Source organism: Cucurbita pepo, chromosome 7, assembly GCF_057944985.1.
Source record: "Cucurbita pepo subsp. pepo isolate OVF chromosome 7, ASM5794498v1, whole genome shotgun sequence".
NCBI lineage: Eukaryota > Viridiplantae > Streptophyta > Magnoliopsida > Cucurbitales > Cucurbitaceae > Cucurbita > Cucurbita pepo.
The window spans coordinates 10,737,492-10,760,837 of record NC_141804.1 but is presented as its reverse complement, the minus strand read 5'-3'; the positions used below and the strand labels follow the sequence as shown (position 1 = coordinate 10,760,837).

The following is a 23,346-nucleotide window of genomic DNA, read 5'->3' as shown; positions in this document are numbered from 1 at the left end:
GGAAGAATACTATCTCCATTGGAATGAGGCCTTATGGGCTTAGAATGGAGGAATACTATCTCCATTGGAATGAGACCTTTTGGGAAAGTCCAAAGTAAAGCCATGAAAGCTTATGCTCAAAGTGGACAATATCATACCATTGTGAAGATTCTTGATTCCTAACAAGGGAGCGTGAATTAAGAGTATAACCAATTGATTATGTGTTAAGATTATATTTGAGGCTTAAGGGGTTAATTTTGGATTTTAGATTTAGATGACACTCCAAGATAAAACATCACGGTGAAAAAACTCAATAGCAATGTAAGAAATTGATGGATTTGACTCGTTTTTCTTAAATTAAAAAAAAAAAAAAAATGGTTATTTTAGTTTTTTTTTTTTTTTTTTTGAAGGGGTACCATTGACCAAAGATCTTTCAAATCCTAAAATTCAAAAGATCTAAAACTATAAGCCTTAAATATAATGCATTTACATTAAAAGAAAACTATTCCATAGCACGTGATGAAGGATGAAGAAAAAGGAGTATATTAGGAAACGTTAAAATTTGATAAATTTAACCCACTTTTTCAATAAAAAAAGATCCAAAATCATAAGCTTTAAATATAACTTACACGTAATTTGTAATAGCTCAAGTTCACCGCTAATCGATATTATCCTCTTTCAACAAGGACTGGGCCTCAAAAAGGGGGTGGATTGGAGAGTCCTACATTGATTGGAGAAGGGAACGAGTGTCGAGGACGCTGGGTCCCAAAAGGGCTCTCCCTAGCAAACACGTTATAAAAACCTTAGTGAAAGTCCGAAAGAGAAAGTCCAAAGAAAATAATATCGGCTAACAGTGGACTTGAGCTGTTACGTAATCATTGGTTATACTCCCAATTCACACGCTCTACTACTCACTCGAACATTTCCTACCCACCTACCGAAAAGAAAATTTCCTGCAATATCAAGCAGCAATATTACAAATAAAAACTTCATAAATGAACTTTCCAATCAACCGTATACAGCAACTGAGCCACAGGCATCATGCTTTAAATGACAATCATAGTGGACAGTCATCTCTAATAAGCTTAGAAGGGGGGAAAAAACACAGATCAAGAATAGCAATATTTTCACGAAATATTCATTATCTTCCATCTTTTGATCAGTTCCTATAGTTGAAAGAAAGATAACCAGTGATACCAGGAAAAGATCAGTTTTCCCTCCATCCAAGGACCGCATCGTCTCGCCAGTCAGGAATGTGTTGTGCTTGAAAATGTTTTCGGTTGCTAAAGCGTAAATTGCACGACTTCACTCCTTTCCAAAATCAGCGCTGTAGTGCGCACTGGACTCGAGTTTCTTCGCTTCGTTTAATTTTCGTACTGCCTGAACATCAAAAGATGATAAAAGTGAATACGGGAAGAAAGAGCATTCTCTCTGTAGGATTCCATTTAATCTCATTTCAACAGCGGAAGAGTATGCTATACAGTGCTCGAGAAAACAAAATAAGATTACCTTCATGAAATCTTCGTGGATGACATAGTCACGTTCGGCACGGATAGCTGACATTCCAGCTTCAGTACACACATTTCGCAAATCGGCTCCGTTAAAGCCCTGGACAAACGAGAGTTTCAAACATCCATAGATTGTGGAAACGACTAGAAAGAAATTAATAAACAAGAACTAGCAGGATTGCCTCTGCTAGCTTCACAACAGCTTCATAATCAATCTCGCCATGCTTGGCAATTCCAGCTGCATGAATCTTAAGAATCTCCGTTCGGGACTGCTCATTAGGCAGAGGAATCTCTATTTTGCGGTCCAATCGCCCCGGTCGAAGAAGTGCAGGGTCAAGAACATCTGGCCTGTTTGTGGCCATTATCATTTTGACCTACAGTTTTACCAGTTTCAAGTTAATATATTTCTCTCGGAAAACAAAATGTTTGTAAGAAATTCCAAATAAGATCTAAGACAAACAATCAAGTCTTAGCACAGTCGACAACAAGATCTAAGACCCTATATTTTCCATTTCAGCTAGTTATATGACATCATATCATCACACAGTAAACAAAAAATCCGAACATACCTTGCCAAGCTGATCAAATCCATCAAGCTGATTAAGTAACTCCATCAATGTACGCTGAATTTCACGATCTGCACTTGTTCCCTCACTGAATCTCCGCCCACCAATGGCATCAATCTCATCCATAAAAATTATGCAGGGCTAAGCACAAAAAGGGATGGTGCATGAGCTAAGAAACAGCTTTCTTAATAGTTCATACAAAGAGATGTTCATACCACATAAAAACATACCTGGTGATCACGTGCATATCCAAACATCTCCCGTATTAACCTTGCGCTTTCTCCAATGTACTTATCAATTATGGCACTTGATACAACCTATACTTCAACGAAGAGAAGAGAGAAGCTAGATGCTAAAATTTAGCTGGGAAAGAGGGAAATATTAAAGTCCTTTCTGCACATGGAGAAAATTCTACCTTTAAGAAGTTGGCATCTATGTTACTCGCAATTGCTCTGGCCAACAATGTCTTGCCAGTACCAGGAGGACCATAGAGAAGCACACCCTTTAAGTGAAAAGTGAACAAATAACGTGAGTAAACAAAAAAACCGCAATTTGGTAATTACATCAAAGCGATAGAGAGATAGTACCTTAGGAGGTTTGATGCCAACCCTAAGGAAAAGCTCAGGATTCATGAGAGGTAGCTCAATAGACTCCCTCAATTCTCTAATCTGATCGGACAAACCGCCCACAGCAGAATAGCTAACATTACCCGGATCTTCATGCAGCATATTATACACAACCGGATCTACCTAGCAGATACAATCACATCAAAACATTTAGGGCAATCATACATTTGAGGATAGTATATAACTTCTATTTTCCCTTGAAAAATCTAACTTACTTCTCGTGGAAGAGCCCTCATAATGGTGAGTGTTGTCATATCAAGTACCACTCTAGTACCAGAAGTCAATTTTTCCTTATCCACCTTACTACGGCATCCAACCACATATCTTGGTCCACTGCTTGCTTTGACAATCACTGAAATAGAAAAGGCAGCCATAATCCAACAATATCAACCAAGTTGAGAGAATTTGATCTCAAAACAAATGCACAGGTAATAACAAAGAAGAATTACAGCGTTCATTGTCGAGTGGCCTGAGAACTTCTCCAATAATCTGCCCAACGCTTTGCAGAGACTTCAAGTCATCTTCCGTCTTGTTAAATTCTTTCTTTGCACCTCGCAAATTCTCCCTCACTGGAAACACAAATTAAACATAATCTTACGGCCTTCCGTAAAATAATCTCAGCTTCCGCTACCGCTTTAGGAAAGCACTGTAGAAATGTATCAAAGGGAATTGATAAACTAACCGTCAAGAACACAACCCATTCCCCAGAACTTCCTAGCTAAGCATGAAACCAGCATAACGTTTTCTAATTTTCACAGTGATTGTATTTTCATAACAGATCATTTCTAAATTTTCTTTCCTTTAACATGTGTATCTTCTCACACTTCCCCCAGAACTCTATGCAAGGCGTTTTGGAAATACTAGGGCTTTCGAATAACAAAATTCATAAATTGGGGGTGGGGGGATGAATTAACAGCCCAAAATTCAAATTCTTCGGATCGGCACCATTGCAGAAGATTCAAAGACTAAAATAATTACTCAAATCAGCAAAGAACCATCGAGTCGTCTAGTAGCAGGATTGAGAAAAGTAAAGAAGAGGAGCATAGATTGTAAAGGGAGGGATATACGAGATCGGACTCTAGCGTCGAGTTCTTTGTGCTGAAGGAGCTTCTTGCGGTAGTCATTGAGAGCGGAATGACGCCGTGCGGCTTCTTCTCCATCCGCCATTATTGCAGTCGGAATCGAGTTTTCTGAGTAAAGCTTGAAGAGCAAGAAGCCCTATGTTTCCAAAATTTAAAAATGTCTGTCTGCCACTATTTATTTATTTATTTATTTATTTATTTATTTATTTATTTATTTATTTATTATTATTATTATTAGTATTAGTATTTTTATATTACTATTTTTTTAAAATTTCTACTATAATTATTTATTCAAATAATTGAGTTTATTTGTTTCATGCACAATATAAAAAAACTACTTATTATATTTTCTTTCATGTATTATTCTCATTTTATTATGCACGTCACATAAAGAGGCACTCGTATGAGATGAAACTCTCACGTACGGTTTTGGAATAGAGATTCTTTGAACGGGGTAACGAACTGCTTTAACGGATATCGACTCAATTTGAAGGAAATTATGTGGAAGTTCTACAAAACTATTATGAAGCTATGGAATAATAACGAAAGTCAAATATCTCGAGCATTTCCGAATAACATAAGGTAACCTTGAAAGGCAAGAGGAGCTATAGGTAGCTGCACGAAACCATTCTAGAATACTTGCCGAGACTAGAACCAAACAAGAATTCTATCATATCAACTAATAGGCCACGAGCAGAAACGAGAGCTAAAAATGGGAGTGATGAACTACTGTAATGGATACTCACTTAATTTGAAGGAAATTATGTAGAAGCTCTACAGAATTACTGTAAAGCTATGGAAAAACAACGGAAGTCAGATATCTTAGGCATTTCCTAATAACACAAGACAAGAGGAGCTACAGGTAGCTACATGAAACCACGTCGTTCTTTCTAGAATACTAGCCGAGACTAGAACCAAACAAGAACCTTATCATATCAGCTAATAGGCCATAAGCAGAAACGAGAGCCCAAAAATGGGAGTAACGAACTACTGTAACAAATACCGACTCAATCGGAAAGAATACCATAGAGCCTTCTCTAAGGCCCATGTAGCCTTTGAACAACCTCCTCTTAAACAAGACTCAACTCCTTTCTTTGGAACTCTCGAACAAAGTACACTCTTTGTTCAGCACTTGAGAGTCACTTTTGACTACACCTTCGAGGCTCACAACCTCTTTGTTCGATATTTAAGGATTCTATTTACGTGGCTAAGTTAAGGGCATGACTCTGTTACCATGTTAAGTACCACAGATACTGTCCACTTTGAGCATAAGCTCTCGTGGCTTTACTTTTGGTTTCTCCAAAATGCATCGTACCAATGGAGATGTATTCCTTACTTATAAACTCATGATCATCCCCTTAATTAGCCAACGTGGGACTCCGTCTCAACAATCCTCCCCTCGAACAAAATGCACCATAAAGCCTCACCTGAGGTCTATATAGCCCTTGATCCTCCCCTTAATTAGCCAATGTGGGACTCCCTCCCAACAATCCTCAACAATCCTCTCCTCGAACAAAGTACACCATAGAGCTTCCCTTGAGGCTATGTAGTCCTCAAACTGTCTCCTCTTAATCGAGGCTTGACTCCTTTCTTGGGAGCCCTCAAACAAAATACACTTTTTGTTCAACACTTGAGAGTCACTTTTGACTACACCTTCGAGGCTCACAACCTCTTTGTTCAACATTTGAGGACTCTATTTACATGGCTAAGTTAAGAGATGTTAAGTACCACAAATCTCCCCAATGGTATGATACTATCCACTTTGAGCTTATAAAATGTCTCGTACCAATGGAGATGTATTCCTTGCTTATAAACTCATGATCATCTCCTTAATTAGCCAATGTGGGAATCCCTCCCAACAATCCTCAACAGTTTCTCTGCCTATACCCGACTCCGTAGACATCTCTAATTACAACCGATAAGATTATATGAAGATCGGTAGAGAGGAATGAGGAAGACGTACCTTCTTGTCAACCCTCCCATTAGCCGCCAGCATCATGACTATAACATAGTCTCCAGTAATAGCAGCAACATGCAAAGGCGTGTTGCCATCCTTGTCCTGTTGGTTCACCAGGTTTCGAAAGCTGCCCAACTCCATCATCTTTCAGACAGCGTAGGCCTGGCGGTTGGCGACAGCCACATGGAGAGCTGTTCTGTCATTTAAGTCTGCTACCTCGCAGCTATCAGGACAGAGCTTGGCGAAGAGTTTGAGGACGGCAGTGCGGCCTTCTTTGGCTGCTAAGTGCAATGGCGAGACGCCATATTTGTCTGTCTTGTAAGCCATGCATGGTTTATGCTTCAGAATTAGTTCAACCAGTTCCTCCGAGCCGTGAGCTATAAAGACTAAAGTCACAAGTATTCACTCGAAAAAATACAAACAACTCAATTAACCTGTTCAGTTATGGGATTTGATTCAAATAAAAAAAAATCAATTGGGTTAAACTGTGATGTCCACCTTGGTTGAGGAGGAGAACAAACCAGCATTTATAAGAGTGTGGAAACCTTCCCCTAGCATACCCGTTTTAAAGCCTTGAGGGGAGCCCAAGAGAGAAAGCCCAAAGAGGACAATATCTGCTAGCGGTGGATCTGGGCCGTTACAAATGGTATCAGAGCCAGACACCGGACGATATGCCAGCCTTCTCGCTGTTCCCCGAAGGGTGGTAGACACGAGGCGGTGTGCCAATAAGGACGCAGGCCCCAAAGGAGGTGGATTTGGGGCTGTTCCCCGAAGGGTGGTAGACACGTGGCGGTGTGCCAGTAAGGACGCTGGCCCCAAAAGGGATGGATTTGGGGGCGGTCCCACATCGATTGGAGGAAGGAAAGAGTGCCAACGAGGACGCTGGCCCGAAGGGGGGGTGGATTGTGATGTCCCAACGGAGAACAAACCACCGTTTATAAGGGTGTGGAAACCTTTCCCTAGCAAATGCATTTTAAAGCCTTGAGGGGAAGCCCGGAAGCTTAAAGAGGACAATATTTCCCCCGGAAGGGGAAGCTCAAAGAGGACAATATCTAGCGGTGGATCTGAGCGGTTACATAAACCGAACCAATCAATATACTACTTACGATGCAAGTGTATTCACATATAAAAAAAATGTTTCAATCCGACCTAATCCAACCTACAAACACCGATAACTCAAACAAAATGGAAACCGAAAAATGGATAGAATGGTTTTACCTTCTTGAATGGACGTAAGTTTACATGTGGTCTTCCTTTCCCAATAAGGTAGCCCCATAATTTCTGGAAGGAAATGGTTGACGTACAAGATTGGAAGAGCCAAATAAACTCAAAATGGAGTCTCAATCAGATTTTGGGTGTAGCCTGTCCAAACGATGATTAGACTAATACGCGATGATTATTTTGTCACATGACACGAAAAAGTAAGTCAATTGAATGAAAAAAAAATGGTGAACGAGAAAAAATTCTAACTCAAGCAAGTCAAGGAACCCTGAAATCCGCTCCTTAATTAGCTAATTAAGAGGAAAATTACAGGTCTATAAGGAATACTATCACTATATGGATTAGAGACGTCGGCGAAGACATGGAGTCTTCCCCGTCTCCATCCCTATCAAATTTCTCATTTATTCTTGCCCGTTTCAATATATATATGTGTGTGTGTGTTGAAAATATATCTATATATAAGCGGGGGCGGGGGCGGGGACGAGGACGAGGACAGGGAATATAATTATTGCCCGGGTAAAAATATTATCCACTCCCTCCCCTATTCTCTGTCTAGACCGGAATCTCCTCTTGGTTCGGGGCAGAGATAACAGGTAAAAAATATTTTCCACTCCCTCTCCTATTCCATGTCTAAACCAGAATTCTCTCTTGGTTCCGAGTGGGTTCCGAGGTAATAATCAAATAAAATTTAAATTAATTATATCATGAAACTTACGTTTGAGTGTGCGAATGATGATGGCGTGTAGCACATTGGCGCCATCTCTTCCGCCGTACAAGCAATTCGATTCAACTTTCAGAATCTCCCGCGCAATCTCCAAATAATCCTCCTCCACCGCCACAAACAGCGGCGATTCCCCGACTCCGTTGGCGTACGCCACCAGTTCCGGACATTCCTTCACCAGAAAGCTTCGCAATCTCGCCATGGCCATTCCTCACGGCGTCGTGAAGCGCCGTATCCTCCTCCAAATTCACCATCCGGATCAATCATCCGCTTCCAGATCCTCACCGCCATCGCTCGCCTTCGCGGATTCGATTAAATACTCCGCTGCTTGGAAACTCCCGAGCCTCGCGGCCAGATGCAGCGCCGTATCGCGTTTCGAGTTCGTTGCGTACAGAATCGAAGGGCGCAGCCGCGTGATTCCTTCGGCGATTATCTTCTGGTTGAAGGCGGCGGCGACATGGAGCGCGGTGTTCTTCTGGACCGTGGTTTGGTCGAGGAGAGAAGGATTGACGGTGATGAGAGAGAGGAATTTGGAGAGCTGTTGATTTTTGGGAATCCATGGCGAATGTCTCTGCAACTTCGAAGTGGAGATGGAGCCTTATAACTTTTTTAAATCATTATCTAATTTTCGCTCCAAACATTCCAAAAGTGAGATCGGGAGAAGTTCGGGATGAAATCATAGTGGATTTACAACAATGCGGCACCTTGTCTTACGCGGTCTTACGCGGTCGTTTCGAATTTTCAACCTATTTCGACACTTGCTAGGTAATTTCTTAAATGATTTCTGGTCGAATATTAATACAAAAATAGTCTAATCATGGGTTTATAAGTGAGGAATACTAACTTCATTAGCGTGAGGCCTTTTTGGGGAAACCCAAAGCAAAGCCATGGGAGCTTATGCTCAAAGTGGACAATATCATACCATTGTGGAGAATCGTGTTCGTCTAATATACCGTTCGTGGCTCAATCATAAGAACTCTAAGTTAAGTGTGTTTTGCTTGGAGCAATCCTAAGTTAATGATCTCCTCAAAATTTTCACAAATCATGCTGAGAGTCTGTGTTGGTTTGTGGGAATAGTCTTCACTGTTAGTAACCCGACCATGTCGCACGAGAATGTCGAGGTCATTACGTGTGTCGTAAGTCATCACACTAAATTTCTCGCTTTTTGACTTTTGATTTGACTTTTCTTCTCTTACTTTTTTTTTTCCTCAAATGTATTGTCATTTTTAATAATTAGATGATTTTAAGTTTACTCTCGAACATAAAACGCTCACTACCATTTGAAATACTTTTTTTTTCATCGACATAGCTCAACTAGTTAAAATTTAAAGTTGTTATTGAACTAAAATGGTGGAATATATATTTTATTATAATAAAATAGTTTTTTTTTTTTTTTTTTTTTTTCTATTCTACTCGTTCAAAGGGAAAAGAATGAAAATCTTCATATTGAAAAGACAAAAATGCCCCTCACATTACAATTTCCAACTTTGGTATGATCAAGACAAGAATATGCCCTCAAAGGAATTTTGTTTTCTTATTGCCTTAAAAGAAGGTGGGTCAAGGTGGCAAATATTTCTTTTATTTTGTCCGAATGAACTAATAATTCACGTAAATACTAGCTTTATTCGACTAGCTTCATTCGTTATTGTCAAGATAATGGTCTACTTCAGTTAGTGAGTGAAATTAAATGTGAACAGTTAGTGAGTGAAATTAAATGGGAAGTTGTTCGTTATTGTCAAGATAATGGTCTACTTCGGTTAGTGAGTAAAATTAAATGTGAAGTTGTGTTCGGAATGTTGAATTATTTAATATGAAGTTATAAAGTTTGTATTTATGTTTTTTTTTTTTTTTTTAAGTCAAACTTTTGTGAAATTTGAATGAATTTTGTTGTTTATTATCATACAAATTTAGAAGGTGTTATTTCCAAAATATTCATATTTAAGTTACTTAAGATGACAAATATATATATATATATATATATCAAAATTTTGATTTTATAATAATGTCTATGGAAATATCTTTAAATTTCAATATTATGGATAATTCTATAAAAATTATAAAAAAAAAAAGAATATTTAGATTAATAAATAAATATTTTACATTTTTAAATTTATGTTAAAACATGAAGGAAAAAAAAAAGAAAATTTTTTTTGAGTTCATCGATAAATATACAAACTTAAACAACGACTACTATTAAGTTAGTCGAATAGAATTATTAGGTCAAACAAAGAGCTAATGTGCCTTACGTAGCCCTCAAAGAGTCCGTTTATTTTGCTTATTCATGTGGAGCAATGAAAAAGGGAACAACATGAGGTGTTGTAAAGGGCAAACAGACATTTGGTCCCATTTAAAGTTTCCTATTTGGGCATGAACAAGTCAAGAATACAAGAAGAATGAAACTCGTATAGTATCGACTTCTTATCGTAAAGTAGAAATGAAACTCGTTCTTATAGTATACCTTACCCAATAACATTCGAGTATCGACTTCTTCCATGAATTGAACCCATTCCAACTTATTTCTCCAAAGCTCTTACGACTACTAAGTCAATCGAAAATCGCCCACCATTTTACAAATCATAATCACGACTTTATTTTATCATCATTTCGAACAAAAAAAAATGTTATTTGGTAGTCTTTGAAACAGAAACAAAAACAAAAAAAATAAGAACACTAAGAATCAAAAGCAAAGGAGAGAGGCTTGCCTTGGGGTAGATACTCTAATCTCATTAGTTAGCTCCAACCGCAGCAGCCATTCAACACCTGCATTTTAAAAAGGATCTAATAGATACTCTAATCTCATTCTTCTTCGATTTTTCGGGTACGACAGTGTAGCAGCTCCTCTTAAAATGTCCGTTCATCATCACATGTTATAAGTAAAATAAAAGAACTTGGTGCTAAATTTCAGAGAGAGATTTCGTGCTAAATCATACAAATAGGCTACTAATGCAGAATGGTTCAAAAGGTTTTCAGGTAGAATCTGTTTAAAAGGAGGCTACATGATGCAAAGCTTACTAATGATGGAGGTTTTGAGTGATCGCCGCAACCACGCCAAGTTGGGGAGAATTTTACATCGTACAAAGGCTGGCTTAGTACCCGTAATTCGTACTGTAGACGGAGCCATAGCCTCCAGCATGACTTGCATGAGCTGGGTTTGCTGCAGGGGGTGACGCGTAGACTGAACCGTGAGCAGCGTAAGAGTTGTACCCTTGGTCTGCCGAACCCCCAGCTTGAGTCTGCGCTGGAGCTCCAGCACCGGCCATAAAATTCTGTTACACAATTAAAAACAGAATGTTAAAGGGAATAGATTGCATCGACGAGCAGAAAACGTGGCCTTCAAATTAATATTGATCAGGTCTAATGAGTATGTTTAAGAAACTATGACGATGCCATTTATCTCCGAAAATAAAGGGAACGATGCAAAATCATCGAGAAGATGACATTATATTTAGTGTTTTCATCAAGAAGATGCAAAATCGAAACAAGCAAGAAAAAAGAATTGCCTGTATAAGCTGCTGGGCTGCTTGAACTTGAGATGCAGTTCCACTCATTTCTACCGTCATTTCTCCAGGGACTCCCCTCGTTTCTTGGATAGTAACGGTAGCCCCGCTAGCACGACGAATGTAGCTTATACTAGCGCCAGCAGTTCCAATGACAGCGTCAGCAAAAGATAATGGAATCTGCATTTGTTGGGTTGTCTGCAAGTACAACAAAAAACATTCTGAATATCATAAAATATTCACCAAGTCTATCAAGGGTTCTCCCAACTATGGAGGAAAAATGGAGATCTAAGGAACCATGGTATCGTGCCAAATGGCAAGTGTTTAATGGGCGAACACTTGTAACATGATGACTCAGATGATGGCATGCAGTTAACTTGTTTCTTGTCTTAGCAATAAAAAAAAATGGGAAATACTTGAAAAACTTTGAAGAGTTTGCAAAAACATATCAAATATAGGAGTTCGAAGGCTTATCAAACCTGTGTGACAATTGAAGGCACTGACTGTGCATTTGTTTGCGGATGAACACCCATAGGAGCTTCCCTACCATAAGCAGAAATTCCATGATGAGGTTGCTTATCCATAGCCGATGGCATATCAGCAGGTGGATAATAATTGTCGAATTGACGAGGTGGTGGCATGTATGGAGGGTTCGGTCCGAAGCCAGGACCACCCCCAGCATTTGGTGGCATTCCTTGAGGTGGGCCCCAAGATTGGTGTGGTGGTGGCATGTGCTCCATCTGTTGATTTGTCATCTGCATCTGATTTTTGGGCATTTGGGTTGGAAGGAAGAATAGGAATGTTTAAGACTTCAATACTATTAAAAGTAGAAGTGTTCGAAAAATCATTAGAAAATCATACTCACATTCATTTCAAAAACCGGGATAATGCTTCGGTCAACCAGAAACTTTCTCAGATGAGAAGCAATGAGTTCCACGGCTTTGTGCACACCAGCTGGATCGCCTAGTACTTCAACAACTCTATCGTCTTGGAGAGCAAAAACAGGCAAATCTTCTGCAGAAAGTTCCCGGGTGACAAGTATAAGAATGCAATGAAAATGGAAAACCAAAATGGAGTATATAATTATCAACTCAGAAACCAATGAAGAACATAGTATAAGAACGATAAAGCAGAGAATCAAATGACATCCAGAGAAGTCCACCTGATCCAAGAACTCTAACTATACAATTTGACTCTTCTTGAATGGATTTAACGGTCCCTCCCTGCTTCCCGATTAAACTTCCTGCTTGTGAAGCTGCGACTAGCAGTCTCGTTGAGACTTTGCCTCCCATGTTGGGAGCATTAGCATTATCACCCTCCAGACCATCAACAATACGTTTATGAACCCTCAGAAGTCCATCCACCGCAGGAGGAAAATCAGAATCGGGTTCCTCCTTCGCAGACACCATTACCTATTAAATGAAGCATACCATCTTGTGAGAACTACAAATTTTCATCATAAATTGACCAATTATCACAACAACAAAAAAAATCAAATGAGTAGTATGAAGTACTGGAACATGAAATTCCCCATTCTACAAAGACAGAATCACTCATATAACAAATAAAAAGCAAAAACAATTTGTCGAATTCCAAAGACAGCTAATGAGCTCACGACAGGGAAAACACAAACAAAAAAAGCCCAACCAATGAAAAGATAGGATTAGTTCATAATATTTATAAGAAAATAACCAAGGATCACCATCCAAAACTTATAATGATACAAATTCACTATTAAATACACTAGCAGATCAATTTACTTGCACAAACTTCCAGTTGTATCAAATGATATATGCATTGATGGATCGTGTTGTGCATCCAATAGTAGAAAAAAATGGAAATAACAAAAAGAGCACCTCCCAATTTGTATGGTCTACAACGAAAAATTAAATTTATCTGCAAGTGAGAACCATAAAAAAAAAAAAAAAAAAAAAAAAAAAAAAAAAACTATTCATATTAATTTCCATTTAGATCTCCCACTAGGTGTCCAAACCCTTAGTCATCAAACGTGCTTAACGTCTTCATCAAATTTTGAGCACCTTGCAATTAGAATAATAAAGTTGCCAAAACTAAAAGACAGACCAAACAATTCAAAAATAGTTTCTCCCAAACTATATATCTGAAAAGGCAACGGCCAAAATGGTGGATGATTTCTTCCTATATATCATGCCCGAGACAACTTAGAGGCCGCAAATATATCTAAGGGCAAATGCTGAAATTTACCAGCTTTCTATGTTTCAAGAAACTAGATAATATAGTTATGTTTTCCTCCTTAAATTAATGAGTTCAGGTTTTCACATTACCTTATATGTTGTTGGATTATAGACCCAGTTATTGGCAAAGACACAATAGAAGCATAAGCAAAAATACATCACTTCTATTCGATATTGATTGGCCAGTTTTAGTGCCTCAATTTATATTTTAAGCAGATCTTTAATTGTGTATAAACATCTTTTAAATTACTAAAAATTTTAACTCTTAACATTTATCATTATTATTTTTTTTATAAGACTTAACATTTATCATTATGTTTTCTCCATTTTTCATATTATTATCCCGTTGGAAATCTTGACATCAACCTTCAGATCTGAAGTTACCAGAGATATTGCAGTGCTTCATGGTACAAAAGTTCCAGATGCCTTTATTCAGATCAACTTTTCAGAACTTTGTAATGTTGAATGCTGATCTCCGCATCTGGATCTTTGGTTCTTCAAATATGGGATCCTATTGAAGATTGAGTAGTTGCCTTAAATTTTGCACACAACCTGCACAGATTCATTTTTTGTTACTACAATCAAGGCAACTGTATCCATATTCGGGATTACCTGGAATACTCTTACATTCCTTTCTGTTTTAGTTATGATTTTGCTTTTATGAGTTTAAAGGGTTAATCTTAGTTTCTGGACACTTCCTTATGGCAGTTATAGAGCTGTAAGAGAATCAGTTTGATGGGGTGTAGAAGCACAGATATCTTGAAAGATGGAGTTCAATCTTCCCTATAAGTCTTAGCAGATCCATTTTAAGTGTGTCAAATGGTTTCTTATAATCAAATGTCTGTTCCATGACTCGAAAGAATTTTCGAATATTAACTTTAATTTTTTTAATCAACGATTTAATGGCTTTTAGTACAAGTTCTAATCAAGTTATTATTGATAATATTTTATTAACTCTTTAAGGTCTGAATTTTCATTTTAGTGTCATATTTCCATCATTACACAGCCATATAACTGATGTCACATGCTTGAATATAACAGGAGTACAATCAAGATTAAACAACTAACTAAAAATAATAACCCAAACTTGATGCTCGACCAGATTGGGCTAATTAGGCAATATAATGCCCAATATTTGCCAACCTTGAAGCAAGGTGCTAAACATATTGAGAATACAAAATTAAGAAAACCTAACACAATAATTGTTAATGAATCATTAAAATATCCATTAGAATTAAAAAAATTATATAAAAAAAAATGGATAGATACTATTAATTTGATATTAAATCATTTGCACCTCCTTAAATCCAAATAATTTTCACAAAAATACTAACTAAATTATTAAAGAAAAGTTCTTATCTGGAGGAAGGAAAACTTACAGCTCTTTCAGCTGTTCCAGGAGGACCGTCAAGAATTTTAATCCGAGCTCTCGTTTCCTCGACTATTTTCTTGATGAACTCACCTTTGCGACCAATTATACTACCAACCTTTTGAGCAGGAACCAACATTCGAAAAACACTCTCTCCTGGCCATCCAGGCCACTTCTTCTCACCTACTACAGCCAGAGTATCCTCATTATGCACCTCTTTTGGCTCCAACTCTAAGGTTTCTGGTACATGTTCATTCTCAAGTCCATGCAAGTTTTCTGGCTCCTCTGTACTCTCCTGTTCTAGTGTATTGTCCTGTACCTGAGCATTCTCATATAATTGTGCGTTCTCATATATTTGTGCAGTCTCATCAACTTCATTATCGTCGACATGCGTGTAGCTCTGCTCCACATCAGCCATGTGTTCCTTACAGATTAAGCTGCAACAAAGTACCATATATAAGTAAAACAATTAATATAGAAAACTTTCCCTCATTCGCACCAAAGTGCATAACCTATAAAATTTCAGTAAACAAATATAAAACTACCCTGAAAATCCTCATGCCATCAACTCATATTAACAAGTGAAATTAGCAATAAGACATGCACTCCTCAAGTGTTCGAATATGGAAATTTCCAGCTTATATATATATTCTTTTCCTTTCTGGACAGAACGACAGTATCATAATCCAGAATTGAAAACAAAAAATCTACTGTGAACTTGACAATTGACAAGACAAGGGAAATCTCACCAGTAGAACATACAAAAATTAGAAAATTCCAAGTCAACGATAAAAATCCAAGAAACACGAAATCTCCTGGCTTATTCCCAACAAAATGAATCCTACCCATCTGAAACGAAACCAATCCAAACAAACTAAAAACATTCCGCAACTTCCATCACAAATATAAACGGAAAAATAAAAACTTCATAGACGAACAGAACAGATAACAAAGCACGCGAACAAACAAACAAACAAACAAACCCTAGACATCAAATTCACGAAGCAAATAAACCTATTTTATCATACCTACTGAAGAATCGAAGCGAGGTACAAAAATTATGAGAGAACGGAGTAATTCGAACTGGAAAATCTGGAACCTCGAATGTGGCCTTCTAGGGTTTTAGAGATTTGGCGAGGAAGAGAGAGAGAGAGATAGAGAGAGAGAGAGAGAGGAGGCGTGCGGCCACAATGGTAGAGAGAGCCGGTTGATTTTATCTTATTAGCATTTGTTTTCTTTTTTATTATTTTTTAAATAGAAAAAACAAAAAATATTAATAATAATATTATAACCATTTTAAAATTTTAATAATAATAATAATAATATATTATATTATATTATTTGTTTTTTTTTCTTTTTTTAGATTGTGAAAGTAGTTAAGGAGCGATTTGAAAGATTTAATTAAATTGAAACGACGAGATTTAAAATTTTAAAACTCAAAGACTAGATTAGAAATTGTTCAGGCGACTTCCTTTGAAATGGATTTTTTGAGGACAGTACCGAGCCACATGAGTGTGTTGGTACTACGCCCCAGCCTGCATGTTGGAGGTTGCTACATACACCTGCTATCCGGCACGATATTTGTAAATGACACGGCATGGACACGAGAGGGCCAATGCCTCAATAGAACCCGGATGGATGGATGTTCGGGAAGTCCCGATGAGATGAGCGACACGTGGGTTCATTATCGATGGTATGACCGAGCGAGTTGTGATGGTCGATGACATCCTGAGACTCGTGATGGCGTCAAGACATATGGACCATGTTGATGGGAATCGAGATGACAAGACGATATGCAACGTTGCATTGAGTGACCTTAGCCCGAGTAGAGGGAAGGTCGAGCCGAATGACTTGGCCTAGTGTAGAAGCAAGTCGATTGTGTCGCAGACGATTGAACATGCACGCGCAGGTGACATGTGTGGTCGAACAAGGTTGAATTCCGCTCAAGCGATGTTCGATTGGCGAGGGAAGTGAAAGTTATATTTTTTTTCAACTAAAAATTAAATTAATGTGTGATGGGTATCTCACTTAGGCTCGAAGGACGTCGTTGAGAGACAACCCCATGTCTTTTGTAGTACAGTATAAGACATTTTTTTATCTGGTAGCAAAGAGACAAACATCGATATGGAACGTTCTTTTAGTGTTTGATTGACAACAAATTTAGTGAGTTTACTTCTTTTACTTATAAGGACTTAACTTCCGAGTCGTTTATCAAATCTCTCAACGAAACCCCAAGTTTTGAGATTATGGATTGAGACTCTATCTGACCTCCTTTAGGCTCGTCTCGTATCATGACACTTTGTTTTTCTGTTGTTTTTCTTGACCCTCAAGTGATTCAACGAGTGTCACTGTCATCACTTATGCGAGGCACAACCTACGTTTTTCTAGTAAGATTGTGATACTCATGACCAGGACTTCTCAACCCAAACAAACTTGGTTTAGGTAAATATCGTTTTTGGGAGCTGCGTGCTCCTTGGTTAGCTCATTGGTTAGAACCACGAAGGGGTCCTAATGGTTTGGACTTGAGTAGGCTAAAAAAAGACATACAACATTGGCAAGAACGAGTTCGTCGGAATATATGACCCATGCTCCTAGCTACCAAAATCAACGGTCTAAATTAAGGAATGAAAGGGTTTGCTTTGACCGTTAAGAGTAGGCAACCCGTTCCGTTCCCTGTGTCTTTTGTTTCTATTGCATTTTATCTCATCGTATCAAATTCTGTTCTGCGATATTTGAGAATCACCGTCAATACCTTAGTGTAGGTCCAGGATAATCCTTTGTTCTACCGTCTAGGTCTATTTACAACTAGTCAATTAAGAATTCTCAGATGTACTAGTATTAGCAAGTGCATCGGTTGGAGAAGTAGACGAATCAAATTTATAAGGGTGTGGAAACCTCTCCCACATTTTAAAACCTTTAGGAGAAGCTCGAAAGTGAAAGGCCAAAAAGAAGACAATATCTACCAGCAGTGGGCTTGAGTCATTACAAATGGTATCAAAGGCAGACACCAAACAATGTGCCACCTGAAGAGAGGAACGAGTATCAATGAGGACACTGGGTCCTGAAATGAGGTGTATTTTGAGATCTCACATCAGTTGGAGAAAAAAACGAATCACTCTTTATTAAGGTGTAGAAACATTTTCATGTCAACGCGTTTTAAAATTCGAAGGGAAAACTCAAAAGAAAAAACTCAAAAATGATAATATCGAGCAGTAGACTTGGGCCATTATAATTATATTCACGTGACTTCGTTCATCGTTCATCGTGAAAATTGTAAAAAACACAGTAGCATCGTAACTTGAACGATAAAACACGAGCTCGAAGAAGGAAAGTTTCAAAAGAATTGTGATTAGATGAACATGAAAGTAACAAAAACTACAAGAATTGTGATTCTTAAACTACAAGAATTGTAACATCCACTTCCCCTCTCCTCTCCCTCTCATCTTCTCTACTGCCCCTCCTTGCTTTCCTCTCCTGCCTTTTTTTTCTCCTCGCCGCCTCCCGCTGCCGCCTCCGTCGCCACCGTGGCCGCAGTCATCATCAGAGAATCAAATTTCTCCGACTTTCCGAGAACAATCTCAATCTATCAAAATCGACCCAAAACAAGAAACGTTTCAAAACTCAATCCCACAAAAACCGTTCATAGCTAAAAAGTTTCAAAATGTTAGATGAACACGACTCTCCACAATGGTATGATATTGTCCACTCCCCAAGAAGCCTCGTACTGATGGAGATAGTATTATTTGATTATAAACTTTCATCATCCAACACAAAACACGAAAAGCTCATCAATAACTAAGAAAAAAGAACGAACCTTAGCTTTCTGAACCAAACGACCTTTGTTCTCATCCTTCATGCCGACCGTAGAAGTCAAAACTTCTATTTCACAACAAAACCATACAAATTACCAGTGATATCTATTTTACCAAGAAATTACGTGAATGAACGAATATGATAACAGAATTACTCTTCTCGGTAGCCAATCCATTGTTCTTTAGAATCTCTGCAATTGTGACAACGGTAGTGATTGCTGTAATGATGCAGAGAATTTGCGATAAGAAAATCAAAAAATTCATGTACAGATAGCGGAAAAATTAAAAGATTTTCAAGAACTAAAACCGTACCCATTCCCAATGCAGATAGCTCAACCTCATTGTGCTGTTGAATGTACCTCTGAATCAAGAATTAAACACATTGATGTAAAGAATCGTAATCTCGAATCTCGATTTTTAAACCAAGAAACTAAAATCAAACGATTATCCGAATGAAATTGTTCGAATCATAAAGCAAATCAAAAGAATCGTACTGATTCACTGTTCGTTCTTACATTACACATTTCGATTCCATTTCTCGAGAATCAAACAAAAACATAATGAATTTCAAATTCTTGCTCAAATCGTAAAACTCGATAACGAAAGGGATCTTAGGGGTCAAATTTCTAATAAAACAACTAAACAACCAAGAAACTAAAATCAGACGATTATGCAAATGAATTCGTTCGAATCATAAAAGCAAATCAAAACAATCACACTGATTCACCATTCACCGTTCTTTCTTACATCACACATTTTAATTCCATTTCTCGAGAATCAAACAAAAACGTAATGAATTTCAAATTCTTGCTCAAATCTTAATCTCGAATCTCGATTTCATAAAAAACGAAACGGGATCTCGGCAAACTGAGAGCAAGACGATTCAAATTTCCAATAAAACAACTAAACAACCAAGAAACTAAAATCAAACGATTATCCGAATGAAATCATTCAAATCATAAAGCAAATCATTCAAAGATTCAAATCACCGTCCATTTTTACATTACACATTTCGATTCCATTTCTCGAGAACCAGACAAAAACCGAGTAAATCCCAAATCCTCGCTCAACGTAACCAAATCAAAAAGAACGAGAGAACGATTCATGAATACCTTAGCAAGATTAACGTAGAAGAAGAGTGGTTTCTTGGTATTCGAAACCTGAATTCTATTCTTCTTCTGTGTTTCAGTAGCTCCCGATACCGCAATCGTCGTCGTCATATCTTCTATCTCTTTTCCCTCTATATTCCTCTTTCTCTCAAATCAAAGCAACAAGAACAGATTTTCTCTCTCGAAATTTTCTCGGGAAAATTCTGAGGAGCGGGAAAAAAATTAGATGCAAGTCGTTAAGAAGAAGGATTTTAAAGGGGGAAAGCGCGGGAAAAGTAACACGTGGCGGCGTTTGATTGGCTGGAAACATGGAAGTTAGTTTTGTTGACCGTTATCAGCGGAATTTAAGGTGGTCAAAAGTCGTAGTTATTTTTAAGAGATTGTGAAATTATTTTCACCTATTTTCATATTGACGAAAATACCCTTTACTTGCCTTTCTTGATACCGTTGTTTCGTTGGACTTTTTTGTCATTTTGTATCTTAAATGTTTTACTAATTCAAAGTCAACAACTAAAATTCCAAAATATATTGTATTAATTATTACACATCACATTTCATAATTTTTATAAAATTTTAAAATATAAAAAAAAAAAATAACAAAATTTATTTTCTTTTTACTACGGTAAAAATAATTTCAATTTTATAATAATTTAATTTTTATATGATATTCACCCATGTTACTGGTGTACTGTTAGCTCGAGTGTGACACTTGAGTAAACGAGAAGTACATGAATGAACTGAACCCACATCCGAATGAGAGCGGTTACTGAGGATAGAATGAGGAGTTCGACATGTTTTGCTTGAAGCAATTTTATGTTGGATGACCGACTCATGCTGATTTGTGGGGATAATCTTCACTGTTAAGAGTAAGAAATGAGTAACGTGACCCTGTTGCACAGGATTGTCGGGGCAATTAGGTATCGAATTCGAAATTTGGGTTCTGATCGGAATTCTAGGTATAAATTGTTATATCGAGATTTGAATCTCTTATCGTTTTTGTGTCATACATAAAATAAAAACAAAATAATTTTGGACCCCACGAACAAGAAATTCTATGGATCTTCCCAAGCTCGATCTATAATTGCCCACGAACACGACCGACACATACGAACAAAATAATAATAATAGAAAAGGAGATTGGACCAACAAGATTTTTTATGAGATTTAAAAGGAGAAAAAGTTGGCCTCAAATTGGCCTCCATTGTACTTGCTTGTTCATAGAGATAGGGACATTGACATGTCATTGGCCAATGTGGCCAATCATATGCTTAGGGAATATTATTTATAATGTTTAATCACATCAACGTAGCGGAATACAGATCGATTGATCAATATGAATCTCGAAAGTAGATAGTTGGCCGACCCTCTTTGTCCTGGAGGCTCTTTGAACGAGGAAGTGCTTGCTATTGTAACCCTTTTCCCGAGTGTATGTGAAAAAGCGTCTCACCTATTATTTGATCTTTAGCTAAGTTTCTTTCGATATTTTTCAACCAAACTGTAAGAAACGCTCAAGTTTGTTGAATTTGACACATGTGTTGGGTTAAAATACGAAGCTTAAACACATTCGCTTTCGGGCCATTTTGGAGTCAAATTCATTTTGAGACGAGGGTCGTTAACTCGTTTCATAAAACTAAAGATGGTCCTAAGCATAAAATAAGGAAGAAAAATAATATTTACAAGTGTCTATAAGACCTCACAACCTCAACCCTGTCGAGAATACCCTCATAGAAGCACGTAAATCATTATTTGAAAAAACTAAGTTTCTTTCGATATTTTTCAATGAAACTGTAAGGAATGCTATTCGACACATATTTTGTGTTCAAATACGAAACTTAAACACTTCCAATTTCGGGTCATTTTGGAGTCGAATTCCATAGGTGTTGGTTAGCTCGTTTATACGAGCACCTATCTGTAAGGTACATTTTGGGACATTTACAATTTGACAGGTGTTGACTTTGTTAGACGAACACGACTCTCTACAATGGTATGATATTGTCCACTTTGAGCATAAGTTCTCATGGCTTTGCTTTGAGCTTCCCCAATAGGCCTCGTACCAATACAGAGAGTATTCTTTTATTATAAACCCATGATCATTCCCTAAATTAGCCAATACGGGACTTTCATCATCCAACCGACTTGACTTTGGCGAACGGTTATACACTGTGTTGAGCGTATGTTCGGTGTCCAATTGACACCAAATTTGACTTCAAGACAATTAGGTAACGTGGTCATTTTGCAAATGCAAGAAAACATCCGAGTCAGTTCCTTGTCAAATTCAAATTATGAATTTTGGTTTTTTTTATAAAAACCCCAAAATACAAAAAAAAAAAATAAATAATAATAATAAAATAAAATGTCGCCCATTTTTTTAAAAAAAAGAAATAAATAATTAAGGTATTAATTTCGTTCTATTCAAGTTTAATATTTAATTAAAATATAATTATAATTAAATCACTTATAAATTCAACTAAAATTGAAAAAACATAAAACATATATATATATTTTTTTTTAATTTAAAAAAAGTTATTAATAATAATTAATGATTTTTTTATAAAATAAACCAAATTCCAAAGAAGATTCACATTTCATGATGTTAAGCCGTCAACTTACGGCGTTAGTTGATTATTAATATTTATAATTGAATTTCATTAATTAATTGTGATAAAGCCTTTTAAAATATTAAAATAAAATAAAATTAAATCAATTAAAAAATGGAGTTAAAGAGCTTTCATTGTCTGATTAGACCAACTGAAAGCAACTACCTTCTTCCACCATTCACAATTTTCAATTTTAATTAATTAATCTTTTTTTTTTCAACTTTAATTAATTAATTAATTAATTAATTAACTATTCATGACATATGATAATTATTATAGATTTGATTTTAAACCACCTCAACCATTTAATAATATTTTAATGATTATTCAATTCAACCCGACAATAATATTATTTTTTTTGTAAAGTATATTTTAAAAATACAGTAAAAAGAACATTTATGCTGTGATGTACCACATTGGTTGAGGAGGAGAACAAATCACCCTTCATAATGGTGTGGAAATCTTTCCCTAGTAGACGCGTTTTAAAGCTTTTAGGGAAAGCCTGAACGGATGGTAGCGGTGGATCTAGGTCGTTACATATGCTCTCCTTTACCCAACAGCTAAGTTTCTCTGTAATTGCATGTAGTTTAAGTTGTATGCTTAGTATCATTCAAGCTAGACATGATTCATCTTACTTGTTCAGATATATGATCAACAAGATAATCTGAATCTTACTTTTTCTGGTAATGACTTCTATCAGTATATATCTTCATTTTCAGTGGCTCAATCAGAAATTAAGCAGGTTTGACTTTGAGTAATTCTACGTTCGGTGACCCACTAAAAACTTTTCTAGAAACATGTGAGTGAAGACAAAACATACTACAAAAATTCACGTTGGTATATGAAGATGAGCTTTACTAGAAGTAACTCAAGATAAATAAATAACGTGGTCATGTCGCATGAGATGGACAAGAATATCGTCACCATCAAATATTTAAATCGAAAATTAAAGAAAATTATATTTAAAACGTGAGCGGAGGACGATGACGATGACATGGCAGCCTCGATCTCTTTGAGGTGGGCCCCACAATAAAAAATATATATATATATTTCAAAAAAGTTTATTTATTTATTTATTTATTTTTATAT

The 23,346-nt window shown here is 37.0% G+C and overlaps 3 protein-coding genes and 1 pseudogene across 5 annotated transcripts; all 4 read right to left on the bottom strand.

The window, feature by feature from the left end:
- Positions 1-953: 953 nt before the first annotated feature.
- On the bottom strand, positions 954-3,920 carry LOC147792110 (26S proteasome regulatory subunit S10B homolog B). Of its 2 annotated transcripts, XM_087125447.1 has the most exons (10): positions 3,747-3,920; positions 3,129-3,248; positions 2,895-3,031; positions 2,641-2,802; positions 2,469-2,555; positions 2,284-2,370; positions 2,057-2,194; positions 1,670-1,861; positions 1,489-1,587; positions 954-1,359 (listed from the first exon to the last, which is right to left on the bottom strand). In XM_087125447.1, exons 1-10 carry the CDS (start codon positions 3,844-3,846, stop codon positions 1,285-1,287), a joined length of 1,197 nt encoding a protein of 398 aa, XP_086981573.1. In that variant the 5' UTR covers positions 3,847-3,920; the 3' UTR covers positions 954-1,284. The 2 variants fall into 2 exon arrangements, with proteins under 2 accessions (XP_086981573.1, XP_086981572.1); XM_087125446.1 differs by having other exon boundaries at positions 954-1,587.
- Positions 3,921-5,865: 1,945 nt separating this feature from the next.
- On the bottom strand, positions 5,866-8,805 carry LOC111798868 (uncharacterized; annotated as a pseudogene).
- A 1,641-nt stretch (positions 8,806-10,446) lies between these two features.
- Positions 10,447-15,943, bottom strand: LOC111798917 (flowering locus K homology domain). Of its 2 annotated transcripts, none has more exons than XM_023682267.2 (7): positions 15,768-15,943; positions 14,750-15,176; positions 12,320-12,569; positions 12,023-12,171; positions 11,637-11,918; positions 11,161-11,355; positions 10,447-10,926 (listed from the first exon to the last, which is right to left on the bottom strand). In XM_023682267.2, the coding sequence occupies exons 2-7, from the start codon at positions 15,155-15,157 to the stop codon at positions 10,747-10,749; spliced, it is 1,464 nt and encodes a 487-aa protein (XP_023538035.1). In that variant the 5' UTR covers positions 15,158-15,176; positions 15,768-15,943; the 3' UTR covers positions 10,447-10,746. The 2 variants fall into 2 exon arrangements, with proteins under 2 accessions (XP_023538035.1, XP_086981782.1); XM_087125656.1 differs by lacking the exon at positions 15,768-15,943 and adding an exon at positions 13,755-13,922 and having other exon boundaries at positions 14,750-14,889.
- A 2,123-nt stretch (positions 15,944-18,066) lies between these two features.
- Positions 18,067-19,864, bottom strand: LOC111798867 (uncharacterized protein At2g34160-like). Its single transcript, XM_023682217.2, has 5 exons — positions 19,664-19,864; positions 18,864-18,912; positions 18,707-18,769; positions 18,554-18,618; positions 18,067-18,322 (listed from the first exon to the last, which is right to left on the bottom strand). Exons 1-5 carry the CDS (start codon positions 19,769-19,771, stop codon positions 18,188-18,190), a joined length of 420 nt encoding a protein of 139 aa, XP_023537985.2. The 5' UTR covers positions 19,772-19,864; the 3' UTR covers positions 18,067-18,187.
- Between the last annotated feature and the right edge of the window lie 3,482 nt (positions 19,865-23,346).